This window comes from Ciconia boyciana, chromosome 10 (genome assembly GCF_034638445.1).
Source record: "Ciconia boyciana chromosome 10, ASM3463844v1, whole genome shotgun sequence".
Lineage (NCBI taxonomy): Eukaryota > Metazoa > Chordata > Aves > Ciconiiformes > Ciconiidae > Ciconia > Ciconia boyciana.
Window position 1 is genome coordinate 12673797 of NC_132943.1, and position 21333 is coordinate 12695129.

The 21333-nt window shown below is 39.8% G+C and overlaps 1 protein-coding gene across 4 annotated transcripts in view; it reads left to right on the top strand.

Moving 5' to 3' along the window:
- MYLK (myosin light chain kinase) overlaps positions 1-21333 on the top strand; it is a 225871-nt gene that overhangs the window by 84343 nt on the left and 120195 nt on the right. For all 4 annotated transcript variants that reach the window (XM_072873959.1, XM_072873957.1, XM_072873955.1 and 1 more), the window contains 4 exons: positions 10817-11024; positions 12853-12901; positions 16405-16570; positions 19976-20141. In XM_072873959.1, coding sequence (XP_072730060.1) covers positions 10817-11024; positions 12853-12901; positions 16405-16570; positions 19976-20141 — 589 coding nt within the window. The remainder of the gene's footprint in view (positions 1-10816; positions 11025-12852; positions 12902-16404; positions 16571-19975; positions 20142-21333) is intronic.

Below are 21333 nucleotides of genomic sequence, written 5' to 3' on the forward strand. Positions count from 1 at the left end.
TGAAATAAAATGTAATTTAGGAAAAGCACCTATGCATGTGATTAATTCCAGAAGACATAAGTAGGGCTTAGCATTTTCTGAAGAGCTGCATTAATTTGGGCTGGTGTTTGAACTTAGAAATTAAATAAAGCAGCTTGACACCCAGTGCTGCTCTGAGATGCCACTTGAGTCCTTCAGAAATAATTTAGGACAAATGGACTTGCAGATGTTATGGTACCTGGGAAAGCAATGCTTTATTCAAACATCTGTACTGTGGTGACTGAGCACAAAGCGAATACTCCATGCACCTCTGGGAACTCTCCACACTGAATTTTACAAAAAAATATGATTAAATGTAGAAGATTGAAGAAGAAATTATCTGCAGCTGCTGTCTGCTTTTCAGTTAGCAGACCATGTCTTCCATGGATAGGTCATAAATTCTTCCCTGCTGGGAGTACCATAAATGCTGACTCCCCTAAAGAACTGTAGTAGTATGTGTAGTGTTCAGCACCTTTGCAATCTGCAAAAAGGGGTTGAATAGTGAGATAACAAAATTTGCCAATAATGCAGAACTACTTTAAAGAGTCAAAACTAAAATTGGTGGGGTGCCATCTGCAAAAGGATCTCATTCTGTTTAGTGCCTGGACTATAAAACGTCAAATGCCATTTGGCATTGATAAGCACAAAGTAGAAAAATACAATATACTTAGTTCAATTTTTATTAGCTATTTGTTGTGGTTTAACCCCAGCTAAGCACCATGCAGCCACTTGCTCACTCCCCCTTGCTGGGATGGGGGAGAAAATCAGAAGAGTAAAAGCGAGAAAACTCATGGGTTAAGATAAAGACAGTTTAACAGAGAAAGCAAAAGCTGCGCACACAAGCAAAGCAAAGCAAGGAATTCATTCACTCCTTCCCACGGGCAGGCAGGTGTTCAGCCATCTCCAGGAAAGCAGGGCTCCATCACGCGTAACGGTGACTTGGGAAGACAAAACACCATCACTCCCAACGTCCCCCCCTTCCTCCTTCTTCCCCCAGCTTTATATGCTGAGCATGACGCCATATGGTGTGGAACAGCCCTTTGGCCAGTTGGGGTCAGCTGTCCCAGCCGTGTCCCCTCCCAGCTTCTTGTGCGCCCCCAGCCTCCTCGCTGGTGGGGTGGGGTGAGGAGCAGAAAAGGCCTTGACTCTGTGTAAGCACTGCTCAGCAGTAACGAAAACATCTCTGTGTTATCAACACTGTTTCCAGCACAAATCCAAAACATAGCCCCATACTAGCTACTGTGAAGAACATTAACTTTATCCCAGACAAAACCAGCACACTATTACTATTCAAAAGAGAGATCTTGCCCTGAACAGCTCTCTGACTAATCAGCTCAAGGTGGGAAATATAGGAAATAGTGTTAAAAAAATTTTGGAAAGAAAAAAAACCCCAACAGTCTGCTGTTTCAATCTAGAAATCTGTGGGTTCCCACATTTTAAATGCTACATGCAGTTCTGATCTGTCCTTATCTCAGGCTAGAAAAGAAACAGAAATTTTGACAAGGATTATTAGAGGTATTTCATGGCTCCTAGTACAAGCACAGATTAAAAAACAAGGGCTCTTCAGCTTGGACAATATAAGCAGAGAAGGATTTGAAACAGGTTTATACAATCATGAATGACATGGAAGTGAATAAAGAATGTTTATTTGCTGTTTTCCAAAATATAAAAAATAGGAAGCCAGTAAAATGTCAAACAACAAGGTTAAAGCAGACAGTGCCTTGCACGCAGTCTGGGAGGCCCGCCTAAGCCTGCCTAATGATGTACTAAGGTACTGCACTTGCTCAGGCTTGTAACTTCAGAGTGTAACTTCTGGCTGTTCTCTAAATTCCCACAACATGCATGAAGTAAATCTGGTTTTGTGACCATCTCATAACTTGATTTTTCAGATGGAAAATCCAAACCAGCTTTATTTGTATCATTTCTGTAAAGCTTCACAGAAATGTAGGGTCCAAAGTGTTCTCCTTACAAAGCAGCTTGCTGTTTTTCATGAATTCTCCAGTGCATTACTGTTTTAGGCACCTTTCCTTTCTTGTAACATCTTTTGCCCATGACCACCATAATGGCTGTGTTTGTGTATGCATTTTCTGTGTGCATGTTTCTTTATGCATTTTAAGATGGAAGTTTTGTCCTTGGGTACTTGAATTCCTATTTAGACAATTAGGAATAGTGAGGTGCGCTAGTAGTTCACTAGACCCAGTTACATATGTTTCTTCTAGATTACCTAAGTAGCATGCATGTAATGCCAGCACTGGTTTATGACCTAAACTGAAAGCATGCTTCCAGCCAAGTGGAGCATTGCAGAGTTAATGAAGCAAGATCTGATAAGTTTTCATCAGAGTCAAAGAATTTTGTTTAAGATAAACTTTTGTCTTTTTGCTACAGAATTCTAGATTGTCAGTACGGATCTCAGGGAGGGAATAAGCACAGAAACATGGCAGAAAGTTATTCTTCCATGTGATCAAATCATTCCACACTTTCTAGGATGAATGGACTTTTTGCCAAGCTCCTGCAGAAACCCTTGCACATTGCCAGGCAGCAAAGTGAAACTCTATGAAAGGGTCTCTCGTGAAAATTTAGAGAATCCTTTAACTCTTTACTGTCCCCTAGCTTCTGTCTCACCTGAATTCTGTAATTGTATCCTGTGATCTACAGATTAGGTCCAGGATCCATAATCTGAACTCGGTCCATGTAGGTTTATGATATTGTGGGAGTTTTAGTGGGCTTTTGAAAATAAACTAAAGTATACGGGTTTTCATTCATATCCCCATAGTTGGGTACAGCAGTCAAAATGTGCCAGAAGTGCTCAGCACTCACTGTCATGTTTTAAGTCAGTGAAAACTACGCGTTACTCAGCATCTTCTGAAAGTGGACCACAGGTTTTTCCATAGCACTAGGAAGAGGTACGCTTCATATGGCACACCAACAGTTGTATTGAAATAATAATTTTCAAGGAACAGCTTTTAATAAATAGGAAGAAAGTGCTAAGTCTCTTTTTACCTTCTGGGTCTCCTTACCTTTGCATTGAATTCTATGAATTCCATCTCCAGGTAATTCTTCCATATCTCTCATCAGGGCAAACAGGACAATGACAGATCTTGCAGCCTTTCTATGTTAGTGCTGTGGCATATGATCTTTCTACTCAAGACTAAAAGGATATGAGGTTTCTTTCACTCACGATGTTAACATTGGCAATCAAGGAGTTCAATTTGGCAAAGGTTTTCTTTTCATTGCCACAAATTAGAATCAAGCAAAATATGTATGGTTTGAAACTTCTATAGGTGAAACCTTGAGAAGGAGCTCAATGTAATTATGCATGGTCTGAGATTGCCTAAGAACAGAATGCAGTGATTGCCAGGGATGGGTGCCTGAAGAATGAGTTGTAGTATTTGGTGGTGCTTTGCAGGTGTTTGATTCTACTTTCTACTTTTGATTCTTTTTTGATTGTTGCTGATTTTGGTTGGTTTTTTGTGGGTTTTTTGTTGGTGGTTTGGTTTTGGTTTTGTTTTTTTCAAGACAACGGTCTGTTTGAAGGCCTGTGTTGTCATTTTTCTCTCCCTGCTCCACACAGTCTAGGAGAAGAAACAGATAATTGCACACATCAGTTGTGAAGACTTACGTCTTCAGAGTTGTGTTCCAGTTAGGGTCACGCCCATAGAACTAATTTATGAGGACTGTGTGCATGTGGAACTAGAAACCTAAACACCAGACATAGTGTACCAGAGTTCAGCACTTAAACAAAAACATACCCAAGGTTTACAGAAAGACCATTATTGTTTCTTGTACGTACAACAGGTAATGCTTTGAAGTGAGCTATGTTTAGTCCTAGTATGTATTCCATTTTTGCTTTAAATGAGGCAATTGTAGATTCTAGACTGCTCTGTAGAAGAGGTAGGTTATTTGCTTTGTTTGCAAGGTCATAGGTAAGTCTCCAAATATTTAACATTTTCATGTTTAACCTTGCCAGGTAAGTTCTCTGTTTCAGAAGCAAGCTTTTAAAATGGATAAACTATTCTTGAGATACGGTTTGTGTGTGTTTAAATTCTCAGAAGGAGCTTAACAATGTATTATGTCCACTTTCCTTTATCAAGAACATCTTTAACATTTGTTAAAGCAAACTGCAGGTTGAGCCTAACAGAAGCTTTGTTACAAGACTTTAACTGGCCAGAACCATGTTTCCCACCTGCACTAACCAAAAAATATAAATTAAAATAAAAATATACCACCTATTGGGTGGGGTTTATTCACGATGTACATGTTGTAGTCTCCACAGTTTTGTAGTACATTTTTCCTAAGACTGACATTAAGACTTCACATCGGTATGAACTATTACAACAAGAACTGGCTTTTTTTCTTCTTAGAGAGCACAGCTCTGTCCATATGGACAGAGCATGTGTTACGGTATATCCAGTTCTTAGCATCCTCTGCTAAGTTTGCTCTCAAGTACTTCATTCCCCTCGCAAGTCTTTTGATCAAGGTCGAGATCCAAAAACTCTTGGCTCTTGATTCAGGGAAGATAGAGGACACTGGCTAGAGTCTGATGACTGGAAAACACCTGGTTTTTTGTAGGACCTAGGATGAGCCACATCCACAGAACAGCTGTTACTGTCTGAATTGAATCTCTTGGGGCTGCGTGAGAGCCTTCAACTGTAGGACCTTCAGATGAGCCCATCTAATACATAACTTGCAATAAAGTGAATAATATTCCATTTTTGCTGATACCTAGACATTGGAAGAAGAGGTACACTGTACAGTCTCTACCGCATTTCAAGTGTAAGTGCTATACATTGTTTTTTCCTGTATCTTCACTTCTTTGAGTAGAATTACACTTACAAATTTGTCATGCTACTTAATCTCATTTCTTCTGCTGCTTTCTTGATACAGTCTGATGGATCAATATGCTAAGTTTTGCAAAAGTTGCAAGCAGTTTATGCCCTGCTAGTAATGAGTATCTGCTAGGCCAAGTCCCTTCTTTTTTTTTGTGTCAGGCTTTTGTTTCCAGGCAGCAGAATAAAGGTCAAACTTTGTCAGATATTCTGAATGGTTTTCCACACCTCCCTTGATGTCTCTTCCTGGTGTGACTTCTAATGATCTGCCCAAAGCATACACTTCGGAGCTCAATAGTAACACCTGGCAACTATAACTGAGGCTATCCTCTTTTTGTCCCTTTGCAACTTCTGATCTCTGTGGCCTTTTCTGAGATGTAATTCCAAGAAATGACTGGTTTCTGGTTGAAGGTGGGCATGGAACAGAGGATAGGCTACAAACCCTTCTCAGAAAGTTACCTCACTTGCTGGCATTCCTTAATGTTAAGATAGGCAGGCAGCCAAATAAGCAAAACACCTGCTGTTCTTCTAAAGGAGGTCACTGCTGTCAGACATCATCTACCAACCCACTGGCCAATTTCTCTTAAAAGTCTGTTTCTTGTCCTGTCCACTGTGGATGTGGGAAACAGTTTATTCTCTTCTGCTTTGCAGGTACCTTTATGCATTAGAAAACATTTCTCATTACTGCCATTCTTCTTGTAAGAAAGACTTGTTACCCAGGTCATGCAAACTTTGTTTTCATGTTGTTTTAATGCTTCCAGACACTACAGTCTAACTATAAATATTCTAGCTACACTGCTAAACATCAGCATTTTTAATAACTTACTTCTCTGTGTTGCAATGAATGAGATACAGGCTAAGAGCATCACTTTTAATAGCCTCAAGGACTGCATATCCTTAAAAGTCTCAAGACAAGTGGAAAAGTCTATTTTTGCATAACTCTTTATCAGTGCACATGTTAATTAAAACAACAAAAACTTCCATACATTTTTGCTAAGAAGTATGTTCTGTATTTTTCTGTCTCAAATAAAAATAGGCAGTTACGATACCAAGTTCTTCTCACTGAGAACCAGGTGTCAAAAAACAGTGTCACTTAGCTGCAGGAGTAGCAAACCTGCTTATTTTAGGATGTTAAATACTACCTACTATACCCTGTTATTCTTTAACAGCCTACAAAGGGGACAACCTTCCTCAAAAAGCAGCAAGGTATGCAAATTGGGTTGAAAGCTACATTTTAAATAGCGTGTGAAGTATAAAAAGTTGAATGGAGAATATTTCTGTCTTTCAAAGGTAAATTCAAAATCAATTTTCTTTAGGTGGATTGAACCACCCAAATACAACTGATTCTTTTATTCAATGATTGAATACTTTCCATACATAGGTCTTAATTCTGGATTTTGTGGAATTAAAGGCAAAGGTAGTCTACAGAAATAGCAGCACAACTGAATGCTATGTGCTGACAGAATCTGGATGTTTTAAAATTCTGACTTCATGGGAGAGAAGGATTGTCTCTTGAGAGGAACTTTAGTCATTAGTGGAATTCATATTGCAGCATATGAAACCATCTCTATGAGGGGAGTTATTCTGAATAGCAACTTCATAACTGTTGTATCATTGTCAGTCTTAGTACAACTTTTGATGTGTATATATGTCCATATATGATGTCATTTGGGGGGATTTTGCAATCCTTTGATAGCTGTTTTCTTCCTGATCTCATTGCTTGTGTGTTGATGTGACACTGAGCAGCAACATGGGACATTTATCTAGTCCTTAACGTCAAGCACTAAACACCTCAGCCAGTATAATCAACATAATGCTAGAATATGTCATGTAATGTTTGCCATCATTTCCAATAGTCTTAAGTTCTTACTGTCAAAGTGAGCAGCACCCAGGAACAGAACACACCCCATCAGTGTTTCACAGTTACTTACACTTTGGTTTATTGTCACTCATAGCTGACACTTTTTGGGTGCTGTGTTTGTATTCATTGTTAACCTCACTGGAGCCAGCAACAGTTATTACAAAGCAGGATATGACTTTGAAGTTAAAAGCATGAGCCAAAAGAGTGCATCTCATTGCCCTAAACTGCTACTGCAACTGTGACGCATTTAAGTAGGCAAACTTATGTTTTTTTGAAATTGGTATATAAACAGCTCTTTTATGGAGCATAGATATAGGCCAAGTTTTAGAAAATATTTCCATCGCTTTTGAACAAGAAAAAAGGTCACTGAATATATTTGGCATTGGTGGTCACTGAATGCCTTTAGGTTTGTGACAATGGGGACTAGTTTGTAGCAGCACATTTTTTAATAATACTATCCCTTAGTGTACAGCTTCAATAGATTTGTTGTATTTTTTCTCCTTATTTCTTTTCTTTGGGAACCTAGTGCCATCCCTTTTCAATAGCATTCCCCCAGACCTAGATGCGGAACTGAATCTTAACTCTGGAAGTTTCACAGGCCACAGGTTCTGTCTCAGCTCTTTCCACTTGCTGTGTTGATGCATGGAGCAGAAGGCCTATTTTACCTTAGCAGGCTCTTCCAGGAAGACTCTAGCAGTTGATGGGTCCAGACAAAAACTCAAAAGTCATGTTTGTGCTAATACAACAGTTATTTGCTGCTTGCTGTCAATTTTCCACTTGTTAGTGTTGTAGAGCAGGTAAAGAAAAGCTGTAGCCTCACTGGGACTGGCAATACACACACAGGCCAAGCTGTAAATAAAGGTTATAGCCTTCTCTGCTGGGCATTAAATAAGCAGATAAATTTCTCTTTGCTGTGGATTTATTCAAGGCAGATGTTTTTAGCGAGCTCTGGAAAGGTTAGGGAGGAATATAAAACCTGCTGCAGTTCTGGAATTGATCCATTAGGATCAAAACCTAGTAACCAGTGATTCGTTTAAGGGTCCCTGACACTTTTATGGCAAGACTATGTATTTCAGAGAGGGCTGGCTCAGTTTGAAACACATTCCAAACCCAAACCTGAAATAAATCCTTGCACCAGAGCAATTCTGTAAACTTCTGCTTTCCCATCATTTCATTTTTGACAAAAAATGAAAGAAAAAAAAATACAGAGTTTGGGAAGGGAATGACTCAACCTTTTGAAAGGAAATGGCATGCTGATCGCCTGTGTTTGTAATTTTCTGTGTGGCATTTCCTCAGTGTAGAGGTGTGGATGAACAAAATAATACAGCCATAGCAAGCATAAATAAACACACATGGAAGAAATGGAAAAATAGTTAATGTAGGCTCAGCCATGTGATACCGGAAGGGCATGTATAATGGTCTACCAGAGCTTGAGGGATCAGGTAAAAATGGCCTTGTGTGGTCCAAGAGGGACTTAAGAATATGATAAAACAAAAAGAGAAATGGAAGGAAGGTGTTTCCCATTGCTTCAACTCCAGTTGTTCCCTGGGATAAGTGATGGAAGGTTTATGCTTGGGAGCTTTGAAGCTGGGTTGAACAATATATAGAAGAAAACACCAGAAGGAATGATTGTGAATGGGAAAAAATAGTAAATATATTAGGTGATGTGTAATTGATGGCTTGTATTCACAGGCCAGAATCTCAGCAGCTGTAAACAGATGTGACTAGACTAGCGTTAGTAAAGAGGTTGTGATGTAATGCACTGAAAAGGTTGTTCTTTCTTCACGCCAATTCAGTGCTACTCTGTCATTTTACTGTATTGTATTACTTGAAATAGCAGTTTCAAAGCCTTTTTGCCTCAAATATTTCAAATTCAAGGAAATCTTAATATCCAGTGAAGCAAAAATGAGAGATAGAAACTCCATTCTAATATAGTCTCTGGCTTTGGGCAAGTCACTTTATCTCTCTGTTGGTTTCTTAATCTAAAATGAAAAGATAGGTAGGAGGGCATTGACAAGTTAATAGTAAGAAACAGTTCTTTGGTACAAGTCACTTTCTGTACCAGTGAGCACATTATCAACTAACAAGAGTTACACTACTGTAAAAATCTCATATTGATGCTTCACAACTCCCTTTTTCTGAAAATGAGATGCGCTGAGAAAGATATTCCTGGGATCCTGCCCTCTGAGTAAGCACTAAACCAACATGCTGGAGTAGTGTTAGGGGGCATGGTTGAGTGGGAGCTGCTGTTTTTCAGAAAGCACAGGAAAGAAAAGGCACGGCCGCGAAGAGCTTTAGAAAGATCCTGTGGTATTTTTAAACAGCAATTGACTCCCCATTGTGCAGGATCCCACAACATATTCTTCACAGAATATGGCTCTTACTTAAGTAAAGATAGACTCAGAAAGAACTTGAGAAGTTTGTATCAGAAGTGGAAAGTTTCTCCAGCTTATTCAGCATATTCATGCTCTTAGCAAATATGAATGTCCTCTCTCTATATATATTGAGTAAGTAGTGCCAGGAGGAAGGGGTCACCACATCACTGGCAAAATTAATTTGTCTGAACTGATGCCCGAGGAATTAAAGGAAAGAGAAAAATTTCTGTCAGCTGTAGGTTAAGCTCCAACAGATGAGAAACCCAGCTGGAGTGAGGTGGGGCTGGATTAAAAATGAAAGGTTTTGAAAGAAGAGAACCTAAGAATGGGTAAGGTTGGTTGGCTAAAGATTGTAATTTGGAAAGTAAGTGCTGTGCAGAAGAAAGCAGAGCTGAAATGCGGATTTCAAACTGAGAGGAGAATGCTGGGAGGAATTTGCACAAGCCACAACCAAGCCTTCTTCAAATCAAGACAGATCATCAATATTTTGCCCACCTGGAGGTTGAAGGGACTTCCTGCTCAGTTGCCAAGATTTGATAACATAGATCAAAATGCAACATTGCTCCTTTCCCAGTGAGCAAACACAGCCACAACTATTACTCATCCCAGCTCATCTTGATCCACTCAGTTACTTCATGACATGTAGGCAAAAGATCAAAGAGTCAGAAGATGGAGAGCTAACATATCAGAGTGGGGAAACAGGAAAGAAGGGGGAAATACTGTAATCAGGAGTTGTTATGATGACTGGGGAAGTGTGCTAGCAGTTAACACATACTAAAGTGACCTTCAAAGAGGATGGCATCTCTCATAAAGCAGAGGAAGAACCTTTGCCTGAGGAGTTAATTCTTTGGCGGAAACTGTTGTATGTCTGCTTTTCCCATTTTTTTATGAAAGAAAGACACAGATCCTCAGCAGGCTGCAACAGCTCAGTTGAAATCAATAACTCCATTCTCAGTTATACCAACTGAGAATCTGCCTGCAAATCTGAAGGTATCATTAATGCCATAGCAGGCAAGGATATATTAATATGGTTGCTATTTAATAAGCACAGGACTGGTTAATTTTGTTGAAAGCTCTTGTTTGGGCTACCAGTAGACCACAAAGCTCTTTAAGCTGAGCAGTGTGTTTGTGTGAATATGGCTAGGTCTTTATAGTCCTCTTACCACCATAGCATGAGAATGACCCTTAATGACACTTTCTCAAATTGCAACTCCCTATCTTCTGCTTTTATTCAGACAAAATTTGGTATGTGTCTGCATTTCTTGGCTGTATATTGTCAGGAGCTACTGTACGTCAGCACATTTGAAAACTAGATGGGATTTACAATATAAGCCTATTGGCAACCATGATAGAAATTTTTGGTCTAGATACCTTGCAGCCTTGCATACTTAGAGGTATAGTAAACTACTGCCCTTGAGTCTCTGAACAATGGGGACCCAGGTGTCAGGATTCTTCGCTGGCACTGTCACTATGCTTCTGCAGGTAAACCATTCTAGTGGGAAACTTTTTGGTGTAGGTATCTATCTGCCTGACTAGTCTTATGATTTTAACAGTTTGACTTATCCAAGAGTTTTTTCATTTCATTTTGTTCTGCCATTTGGCTTGCAAAGAGTATGTGTTTAACAGCTCCTGTGTCAAGAAATTTCCACTGCATTGCTAAATGTCCAACATTTCTTCCTAATTCCATCATCTGTTATGTTTGCCTTCTTTCTCCACTCTCTCTCACATCTTTCCAGGTCAGAGGCTACCCTGAGCCTCAGATCACGTGGTACAGAAATGGGCATCCTGTCCCAGAGGGAGACCATTATGTTGTGGACCGCAGCATTCGGGGCATATTCAGCTTGGTAATCAAAGGTGTACAGGAAAGTGATGGTGGCAAATACACCTGCGAGGCTGCAAATGATGGTGGGGTTCGTCAAGTGACCGTGGAACTGACAGTGGAAGGTAAGAGGATACTTATACTGTTGTTGCGATGATTATAGAGTTTAATTAAATGAATAAGCTGTGTTAAACTGTCTGGTTAAAATCACAACTATACACACATGCTTTCTCACTGGTGCAAGAGCAAGATTCATTAATTGCATTTCACAGTTCAAGACATTTTGCAGGGAACTACATGTCTATAGCTAGATAAATTGTGTGTTCAGTTTCAGATGTGTATGATGATGCCCAGGTAACAAAAGACCTAGCTTTAAAGACTTTGCTATAAACCTCATAATTTTCATGGAAGCCACCACTCAGGACAGAAACAAAGGCCTGGAAAGTTAGCATTTTCTCTCAGGCAGTAAAAACTGTGGCGATCTTGGTTGCTTCACAGCCTATCAGATAGGCACACTGAGGCAATGAGTTTCTGGAGTTCTCCATGCATGCTTCCATTTGCTAAGTTGAACGCCTGGTTGTAATTGCATGCTTAATGTCACACGGGAAACAGCCAAGATCAAACCCAGGAATTTTTAAGAAACCATCTGCATATTAGATAGTTGCAAACTGCCAAATTTAAAATGTAAAGAGTGACACAAAGCCAGGGAAGGATGGAAATCAATTGTACTCCTTCTCTCTTTGCAGTTTGGTCATGTCAGAGATCTGTTGAATATCAAAGCTCCTCAGGTCACAACTTCGTGTTGAATTCTTGAAGAAAAGCAAAAATCCACAGCAGTCCTGAAATAATTAGCATTTGTATTTATTCAGAGTCAAAATCTCTATCAGATATCCTCAGAGTACATACTGAAATATGCATAGATCTGGCACGATTGTTACTGCCTTCTGTTGTAAAAATTATGCAATTTCCCCCCCCCCCCAGTTTTAAGTTGTGACAACTTTTATGAGTGACAACTTGCACGGAGGTGGAGGATTTTTTAAAGCTGTTTTTATCAGTTTTTCTGACCTGGCCTTTGCTGCAGTTTACAACAAATTTCATGGCAGTACCCAATGACTGAATTTCACAGAGTTTAAGAATTACATGGTCTTTATTCTAAAAATCCCTCTATGCATCAAGATAGCAAAGCACAGATTTTTTTCTGTTCTCAGCAAAGATGTCTATGCGGGGCTGACTCTTACTTGAAAAAATGAGTGACTGAAACACAATCTAGTCTTTCCATCTTGCATGGCTGTCCTATCTGACAGTAATGCAGATTCTTATGAGACTCTAGAACAAATTTTTTTTCACAGTCATCAGAGCTGTTTGCTTCGTGCTGCCACTCTGGATCTACCCCAGGTCAGTACCCTTTCTTAATGTGCCAAAGCGACCAGGAATGCTGTGTGCAGTAGATGGCGCTGAGCTTACACGACTTTGTACGCATCTCCCTGTTGCTCACATCAGCAAACATGTAACTGTTGTGCTTCAAAAAGAATCATTTTACAGAAAAGGTAGTCTGGGCTAGCACAAGGACTAAAAAACAAACCAAGTAAAGTAAAACCTCTTTCAGAGTCCAAAAACCTTTTTTTGCTATCTTAATTTGAATTAGTGCTGCACTGTAGAAATTAGACACAGTGTTTCATTCGCTTGTTTGAAAATACTTTTGCATGAATAATCTGCAGCGTTGTTACTACTGCGGCCAGGGGTTAGGTGGTAACTCTGCTAAAACTTGTTTTTGAAATTGCAGAGCCTAACTTTGGACTACAGATGACATAACCTTGTACTGCAGGTGTTGCATTCCTCCTTTATGTTTGAAACCTGGAGAAATGCATCTTTTACATAGTTTTCAGTATCTGTAATTCCCAATGGTCTTGACAAAACTTCTGAACTTCCTGTCTTTCTGTCCTATGCTTACAGGAAACTCCTTGAAGAAATACAGCCTGCCATCCAGTGCCAAAACCCCTGGGTAAGAAGTCCACTGGCTTTGATATTGTTTCACAGACACCTAAATATGTTTTGGTAGGAAAACAAGTAAAATGTCTCTTTCTAGAGAATAACCACTTCTCCCCGTTTTAAGTGCCTCTTGCATTTTGTCTTTAGCTCTGATTCACTTTGAGGGTCAGTCAAAAAGGGTTGGATTCTTGTCCAGTTCTCAGTAATTCCTCACTGGAAACGTATCCCCAAGGCTCCTTACCTGTGCAAGAATCAGAGGGAATGGAGGAAAGCAAAGCCTGGTGGTTAATGACTCAGTTCTGCATAGCCTTGCATTGGAACAGGGTAACTGCTTGGCATGATTTCTCACACTTGTGAGATGGGGACAGCAAGAGTGGCTGGGCTCTCAGAGGCAGGGCAGTGCCAGCTACAGCAACACCTGAAAACAAACACTTCGATATGTGTGAACTCAAATGCTCTAAGTCCAAATCTCCATTTAACCCAAGCAGAATAGCTACTATGAGAGCTGCTGTGTTAGTAAGACAGGAATTAATCTGGCTGAAAACAGAACATTCTGCTGGTATCTGCAATATTGCACCCTCCTCTGCTGCAATATTGCACCCTCTTGTCTCTGCTCTGTGATATTCAGAAATCCTTCCCCACACCTTCCATGACCTGACAGTTTCCTTATAAAGCCAGAGCAAATACTCTTTTAAGAGTCATCAGTAAGAAATAAAAGCAACTGAAATCAGCATTCTCTCACATATAATTTAAGTATTTCCAAGCAACGCAGTGGGTAAACTGTAGTCCAGAAGTAAGAATTGTTCCAGTTTGGAGTAACTGTTAGCAAGAATGGGTTGATGGGGTGATCTGTGCTGGCACACAGAAGAGCCTTCTTGCTGTCATGTACTTTCTGCACTTCAGTAAACATTTACAATTAAGTTAATTTAAAAGCCCCTGTTTTAAAAGCCCTAGGCCTAATTCTTCCAACAGCTGAATTCATTTCTTTATAAGTAGCTTGAATTTAAGCAGAATTATTTCTGATTTATATCCCTGGGACTGAGTCACCCTGGATGTAGACAAAAATACATGTTTCTGATTGTGTTAGTGATCAGAATACAGATAGTTAAAACTGAAGATTTTGTCATTGATATGATATTGTTTATGTATGTTTTGAATTTTAAAATTAACTGAGGTTACAACAGTGAAAATAGTAAGTGAAACTGAGTGATCGGGAAGGCTTTTACATTATAATGTCTGTATCGCAAATGTGCTACAGAAATACGCACATGCTAAATAATCAAAGCAAGAAAGGACGGTCGAGGTTGCTGCTAGGTTTTGTTACACATTCAGACTTTCCAAAGCACTATCCTAATCAATTGCACTGCATGGAGTTAGAGTGATGGTCCTCATTTTTCATTCTCATGTGTTTTACTCCTATTCACTATTTATAATTTTATAGTATGGAAAGTTTATGTCATATAAAGCAGGGTGGAGGGAAAAGAAAAAAAATATATACATTTCAGTTTGTGTATATCTGGGAAACAGCTATAAAGCTGCAGGCTGGCTAGTAGCTGTTTTTCTTTTAATGCTTTAGTATATGTGTATAGATATATGAATATGGAAACACCACCTAAAGATGGTCACTAAAAGACTTCTTTAATACACATTTATGCTCTTCTTTAGTGGTAGCATGAGGAAGATGACATTAAAAGCTATCAGATATTTGATTATAAGATGAAGTGTTTTCCATTTTAACATGTTACAGTTATCCTTCTCTCCCAAGACTTTTTGCTGGTCCTCTTGTCCATGTAAATCCTTTCATTATAGTATCGTCTCTTACTTAGAAACCTCAAGCTGCCTCTATGGCAACCATCATATCTTGGCAGCACCTTGGACTAAGGCGATGTGGTCTCTGTTAGTATCTGACACCTGGTAGAAATGGTGAGGTATTAACATATCTTACTTGCATGTGGTAAAAGGCCACCTGGAAAAGGCGGCCTTGAAAATGGTTCAGTTTGCTTGAAATTAAAGCTTGGGGGGGGAAAAAAAAATCACCATCTGCCATCTGCTAATGTGTGTCTTTGTTGTACCACGGCTTCAGAGCAAAAAGCGTGAGTGTTCCCTTTGACATTAACAGACCTGAAGTTGCACCTTTGTTTTTTCTTGCTATAAAACTGCTTGATGTTTTATGTTTTATATCTGTGTAACTGAGGGTTTTGGACTGCAGTCACTGATGTCACTCTAGTTTCATTCCACATGTTGTTTCCCAGCTGTGCCATCCATGTAAGTAGAGCTGGGCATTTACACTTAACAGACATTCAGCCGGAATGGGTGTACTTTGGTTTTGTGCCCTTTTCATGTTTGCTTTGCAAACATCGTAGTGAATGAGATTCCAAACAGAAGCCTTCCTCAAATGAAAAATCTTTACGAGGACATGTCAGAAATGTTGCAAAAACAAGTTGCTGATTCATACCTCAGAAACTACTGTGTCATTGCACTCAGTGTCAAAACAAATTACATTATAAAGAACTGTAAACAGTGAACAAGTATGCACAATAATCTATTAGGAGGAGTTGTGGTTTAACCCCAGCCAGCAGCTAAGCCCCACACAGCCGCTCGCTCACTCCCCCTGCTGGGATGGGGGAGAGAATCAGAAGAGTAAAAGCGAGAAAACTCATGGGTTGAGATAAAGACAGTTTAACAGGGAAAGCAAAAGCTGCGCACACAAGCAAAGCAAAGCAAGGAATTTATTCACTACTTCCCACGGGCAGGCAGGTGTTCAGCCATCTCCAGGAAAGCAGGGCTCCATCACGCGTAACGGTGACTTGGGAAGACAAAACACCATCACTCCCAATGTCCCCCCCTTCCTTGTTCTTCCCCCAGCTTTATATGCTGAGCATGACGCCATATGGTGTGGAACAGCCCTTTGGCCAGTTGGGGTCAGCTGTCCCAGCCGTGTCCCCTCCCAGCTTCTTGTGCCCCCCCAGCCTCCTCGCTGGTGGGGTGGGGTGAGGAGCAGAAAAGGCCTTGACTCTGTGTAAGCACTGCTCAGCAATAATGAAAGCATCCTTGTGTTATCAACACTGTTTCCAGCACAAATCCAAAACATAGCCCCATAGTAGCTACTATGAAGAAAATTAACTCTATCCCAGCCAAAACCAGCACAGAAAGCAATTAAGAAACAGAAAATGTGAAAAACTAAATGCATGCAGTGTTTCCTATCATTTGGTTTGCCCAGCTCTGCTTATAAGCAACTGAAATTGTCCCCAAGATTTGTTATGTGAATTATGTGTATGCTGGATGAGGGTGGGTAGCATCATACTATTCCATTGCATGAGGAGTCAAGAGCAGTCATCACCAGCATTTCCATTTCTTCCATTGGCCAAAAAAAATATTGTGTAACCACAATGTTGATTACCACCAATTATATACCCTTGTTGGCAGAGCACTGGTCTAAAATGCTTCCTGAAGTGTGCTCTAACCACAACAGCTTCCAGTTCTTCTGTAAAAGCAGGATGTCAATTGCCTTTCCAGGGGAAGACTTACTGTTCCATCTGTGGAGCACAGGCCAAGCATCTGGGGAGAGAGTCCACCCAAGTTTGCTACAAAACCCAATAGAGTTGTTGTGCGTGAAGGCCAAACAGGCAAATTCTCATGTAAAATAACAGGACGACCTCAGCCTCAAGTAACTTGGTTTAAGGTATGATTTCCCCAAAAATTAATGTTTTCTTTCTCTTTTGAATTTTTGTGACTTGAAAGGATGAAATGCACTTGCCACTGCAAATTATCATGGTGAGAATTTACATACAAGGAGAGCCATATTCTTCCTCATTTGTATGCTGAATAAACTCACAAAAGATAATAGTATTCCTTCTCAGTATAAACTGCACCCTTATCTGTCTCATTGTTGAAAATATTTGCACAAAAAAAATCATCTGAAAGCACCAAACAAGATCCACGTTCCATTATAAAAATAGCGAGTATAGGACATACTTGCCTGAAGACCTTACTGACTAGATAAGAAAAATAGACAAAGGATGGGAAATGTGAATATTATCATCACCTCTGTTTTATAGAGAAGGTCTACAGGGATTTAATGCTTTGACTGTGGTTACAGAGGAGTCTTTGACAGCTGTGAAAATTACAGCTGTATTTCCCAAGTTCCATGTCAGTGTCTCAGTCATAAACTGCGTTTTCTGTATCACTCACATTGGGTTGTACCTGTACATTAGAATGAAGATGATGTTTGCAACAAAATGAAATGGAATTGAAAAGAAAATTAAGTGTTTAGGAATTGACAGATATGACTGGGGTTTGGCATGCACGATTATTTTTTGCAAATTAAAAAAAAAGAAATCCAAGGCAGATGAACAACAGTTCAACTGTTTCCATCTGACCTCTGCTAAAACAGTGGTAGCAGAAAAGTGTGTGACATAAAATAAAGGAGACCTGAGCTGTCAACTTCAGATCTGCATTAAAATTGTGAATTGTGAGTATCTGTTATTTACAAAAAAGCTTTATAAATGAGCAATATTTAAAATTCATTAGACTATTAAAAAAGCATTGAAGACTTAAGTCCTAGTGCCCCCTTTGGGCATACACAAGATATCCAACCACTTTTTTTGGTTAGTAAGGAGAGAGCTTCCAGGTGATATTTAAATATTACACTGATTAGGCCATTTTTACTGAAACTATTAGTATTTTAGAGAATTACAATTACTTTCTTTAATTTGGAAGAGCAAATATATGACTGCTCTGTTGGCATCCTGCTCCCCTTCAGCCTTCAGTTGCTTTATGTATAGTAAAAAAAATAAAAAGATTTTCTCAGAGCTTTTCTTTTCTTCTGGTGTCTCCAGGTTTTCTGGGGGTGGGGGGGGAAGAAACCACAAAAAACCCCAGAAAACTGCTAGTAGAGCAGGGAAACGCTTCCAAGTCGTCCGCTTTATTCCAGACTTATCCTTGTTGTCTGTAAGACAAGAATGCCAGGGTACATCCCAGAAAACAAGCAGCCTCTTGCTGTGGAAGCACTCACTAAGGCATCTCCCTCAGTTGGCGGCTCCATCTAGAGCCTGCTGCTCCTCCAGCTGCCGTCAGTTCTTTTGGGCCTGCTGGCTCTCCAGGCAGCCTGCGATGCAGCTGCTCCACAGCAGCCTGCTTCCAGTCCCACCAGACTCGCTCAGGTTTTCCAGCCATGCAACTCGGTGCAAAACAGGATTTGTCATTCAGTTCTCTTTGTTCAGGGCTGCGTGGTAAACAGCAAGTAGGGACTAGCAATCCAGCAGCTTGGATCTACACTTTGGTACTTCTTCATACATGTTTTTGCAGTTTGTTAGAGGTTATATTATATATTTTGCTATTGATTGTCAGCTTCTATAATGTGTTATTTTATAATCTGGCATTCATTGTCTGATCAAATGAATGAAGTATGCAAAGTTCTTGTTATTAACAGCTCCATGAGTTCTGTTCATGTTTATGTCCTTAAAAAACATATTTCAACACTTGCAGGTCTGCATATATTATTCTGTAAAATACCACAGTTGTGTGGTTAAGAGGTTCAGTAGTCGTACCGTTGCTGGCCTGCAGACACCCAGTCCAGTCTCTTGAACTTATCCTTAATCCATTGCTCTTGGTTAAATTGGTTTTCTTTAGGCTTTCATAATATTATTTTAGCACCTATTTTGAGCACCATGAAGCTGTCTTTCAATTATTCATATGCTCTGTAAAGTGCAAATGTGCTGTTGCTCTTTATCAGAATTTTATTGGCAGGTTGTTGCTGTGAAGCATGTTTTTGCATCCCTATTCATAAGGCACGGATTAACAAGTAATCATGCATGTGCTTTGGCTAGCTGCAAACAAGCTCAGGCCTGCAATGCTTCTGGTCACATCAGGATGGTGCTGCAGGGTCCTGCTGAGTGGTAGGTATTTCAGCTCTGCCTCAGCGTCATAGAAAGGAACTTACATGGCTGCTGGAGCACATCTGGCTAGTGCAGAGACAACACATGACCACCTTCCATACAGCATGGAAGCTTGATAAACAATTAAAATTGCACTTTTCAGAACCAACAAATAAGCTTTTGTGTAAATGTCTTACTCCGCTTATTGTTTTCTTTCCCCTTTTCTTACTTGTTAAGTTGCAAAGAACAGAAGCTTCTACTGTGTCACCACCAAACCCCTGACGTGAACTAGCTTTTTTTATTGAAATAGGACTTACAGCACCCAGATAGCAGTAAGTTGATAGAGACTTCAGGAATGACAGTGTCTGAAAACACTGTAGTGTTTCCCAAATGCTTACTGACCAAAGCCCTACAAATGGTAGATTTGTACGCTTTCCCTTCCTAAACTTAGGATAGGAAAAGCTGTGGTGCCTGATAGCAAGGGACTCCTCTTTAATGGCTGGTGCTGAAGCAGAAGCATTGATTTGTTCACAAATGAGGTGTTGGTCAATTATTTCATAGAATTTAAAGGCAAAAATTGTCAATCTGATAATCTAACCTATGTAACAGAGAGCATAGAACTACCTGCATTTCTTCCTGCCTCAAAGCCGTACCTTTTGATTTATCTCCAGTGTAGCACTGCAAAGGAGCTGTGTTGCAGCAATGCCCCTCTTAAAGTATGCCTAGTGCCTTCTGCCACCCCCACCTGACCACTGATGAGGTCCTCTTCTGCAGAATTTTTTCCAGTTCCTGAAGCGATGCAGCATAAAAGAGCTATTGAGGGATAGAGAACTACTCTCCAGCTTGGAATTTTTTGCTTAAAAGTGTGATGTTTGACTTCCTGGAACAAACATGAACAGAAAACTGGTTTGAGCCCACATACAGTGAAAAGAAATTTTTCTAAGAATATGGATATAGTAAATAATGAAAAGCCAAAACCAAACTGAGATGAGTGGGTGGCAAAACGCAGGGAAAAACAGCCTCCTGCAGATATGAACTATAGAACTTTTGGACGCAGTTTTTTGTTTATACCGTTTGAGTATTATTCATAGGAGGAATTTGGCTAAAAGACAGGAGAAAGGCATTTTGACCTGATGTTTTACCAAAAAATTTCTTGCATCCCTTCCCTTACCAATAGCTAGCTGTCTCATGGTGTCTTGTGATATTTGCAGGGTGATATTCAGTTGCAGCAAAATGAGCGTTTCAACATGTTTGAGAAAACAGGCATCCAATTCTTGGAAATCCAAAATGCTCAGCTTGCTGATTCAGGAATTTACACGTGCACAGTGGTAAACAGCGCTGGGAAGGCATCTGTGTCTGCAGAGCTCACCGTTCAAGGTACAGCAAAGAGTTTACAGGAGAGAGCACAAGTGAACCACAGACATACCTTTAAAATATCTTCGGTTGTGTCCTCAGTATAAGCATTCACTTTTTCCCATTATCTTCCTCTCTCTTTATTAAATGATACTGTGATAGCTTGGAGCGTGCTACAGCTGAAAACATTGTGTTGGTTCAATGGGAAAAAGGCTATCCAAATGCTTTGTAACAACTTTCTTTAAAACCAACTTTTCACTTTTACTGTGATTTTGACCTCCATAGGTTTTGAACATAGTTTTTAATTTCAGCGAATGGAAACCTTGCACTTGTCATTATAATCAGTAATTAATTTTGTATTTGTTGAGTACCAACACTAGATGCACATTTATACCAGCTCCCTTTTGGGAAACAAAATTGTATCTATATTTATAGAACCAGGAAAGTAAAGTAAAGGAGCATAACTCTAAACTGTAAGAGAGAAAAAACAGCTTGATGAGATTCAGCTTTCTCAACTCGCAACCCTGCCTTATTTCACTGCTCTTAAAGGAAATAAATGTCCTTGTATAAATAATTTAGGATGTTCTATTCCATATATGCATTACCATATACAGTTCATTTTGCAGTTTGATGCTTCTTAGGGTGCCCTTTGCATCAAAATCATACAGGGTGCCCTCAAAATCATACAGCCTTCAGCAACCACACTAAAGAGGAATTTCATCAGTCATTGGGTAAGCAGTCACTGGACCCAATTAAATAATTAAATCAACAGCTGCTGGCTTCAGCTGCAGTCATAAGATCAGTGGGCTACATACGCACCCAGCAGTGAATTTTTTGATGCAAGATTTTTAGGTTCACATCAGTGCTGTCACTCTGTAAGATATCAAGAATATAGATAACAAGAGGATTGACATTTAGGATCCTCAAAACCACAGCTAGCCTTTGCCACTTAAAGCTGTACTTTTGATCTGTTCCAATCTGATGAAGCCATTGTAGAAGGAGGTTCTACAGGTTGCCTATTCAACTGATGTTTTATAGAAAGAGCCATTTTGTTCAATAAGCCTTTTCTTTTAAACATGAAACTTGATCCTTCCTTGCTCTCTCTTAAGTGGTGAGCTTTCTGTTGTGTAATAGGTACATCTGCCTTGAGAGATGATGCAGAACTGGGGTCACAAAGTCAGTTGTGGTATATGTTTGCTTCAGATGCTGACCACAT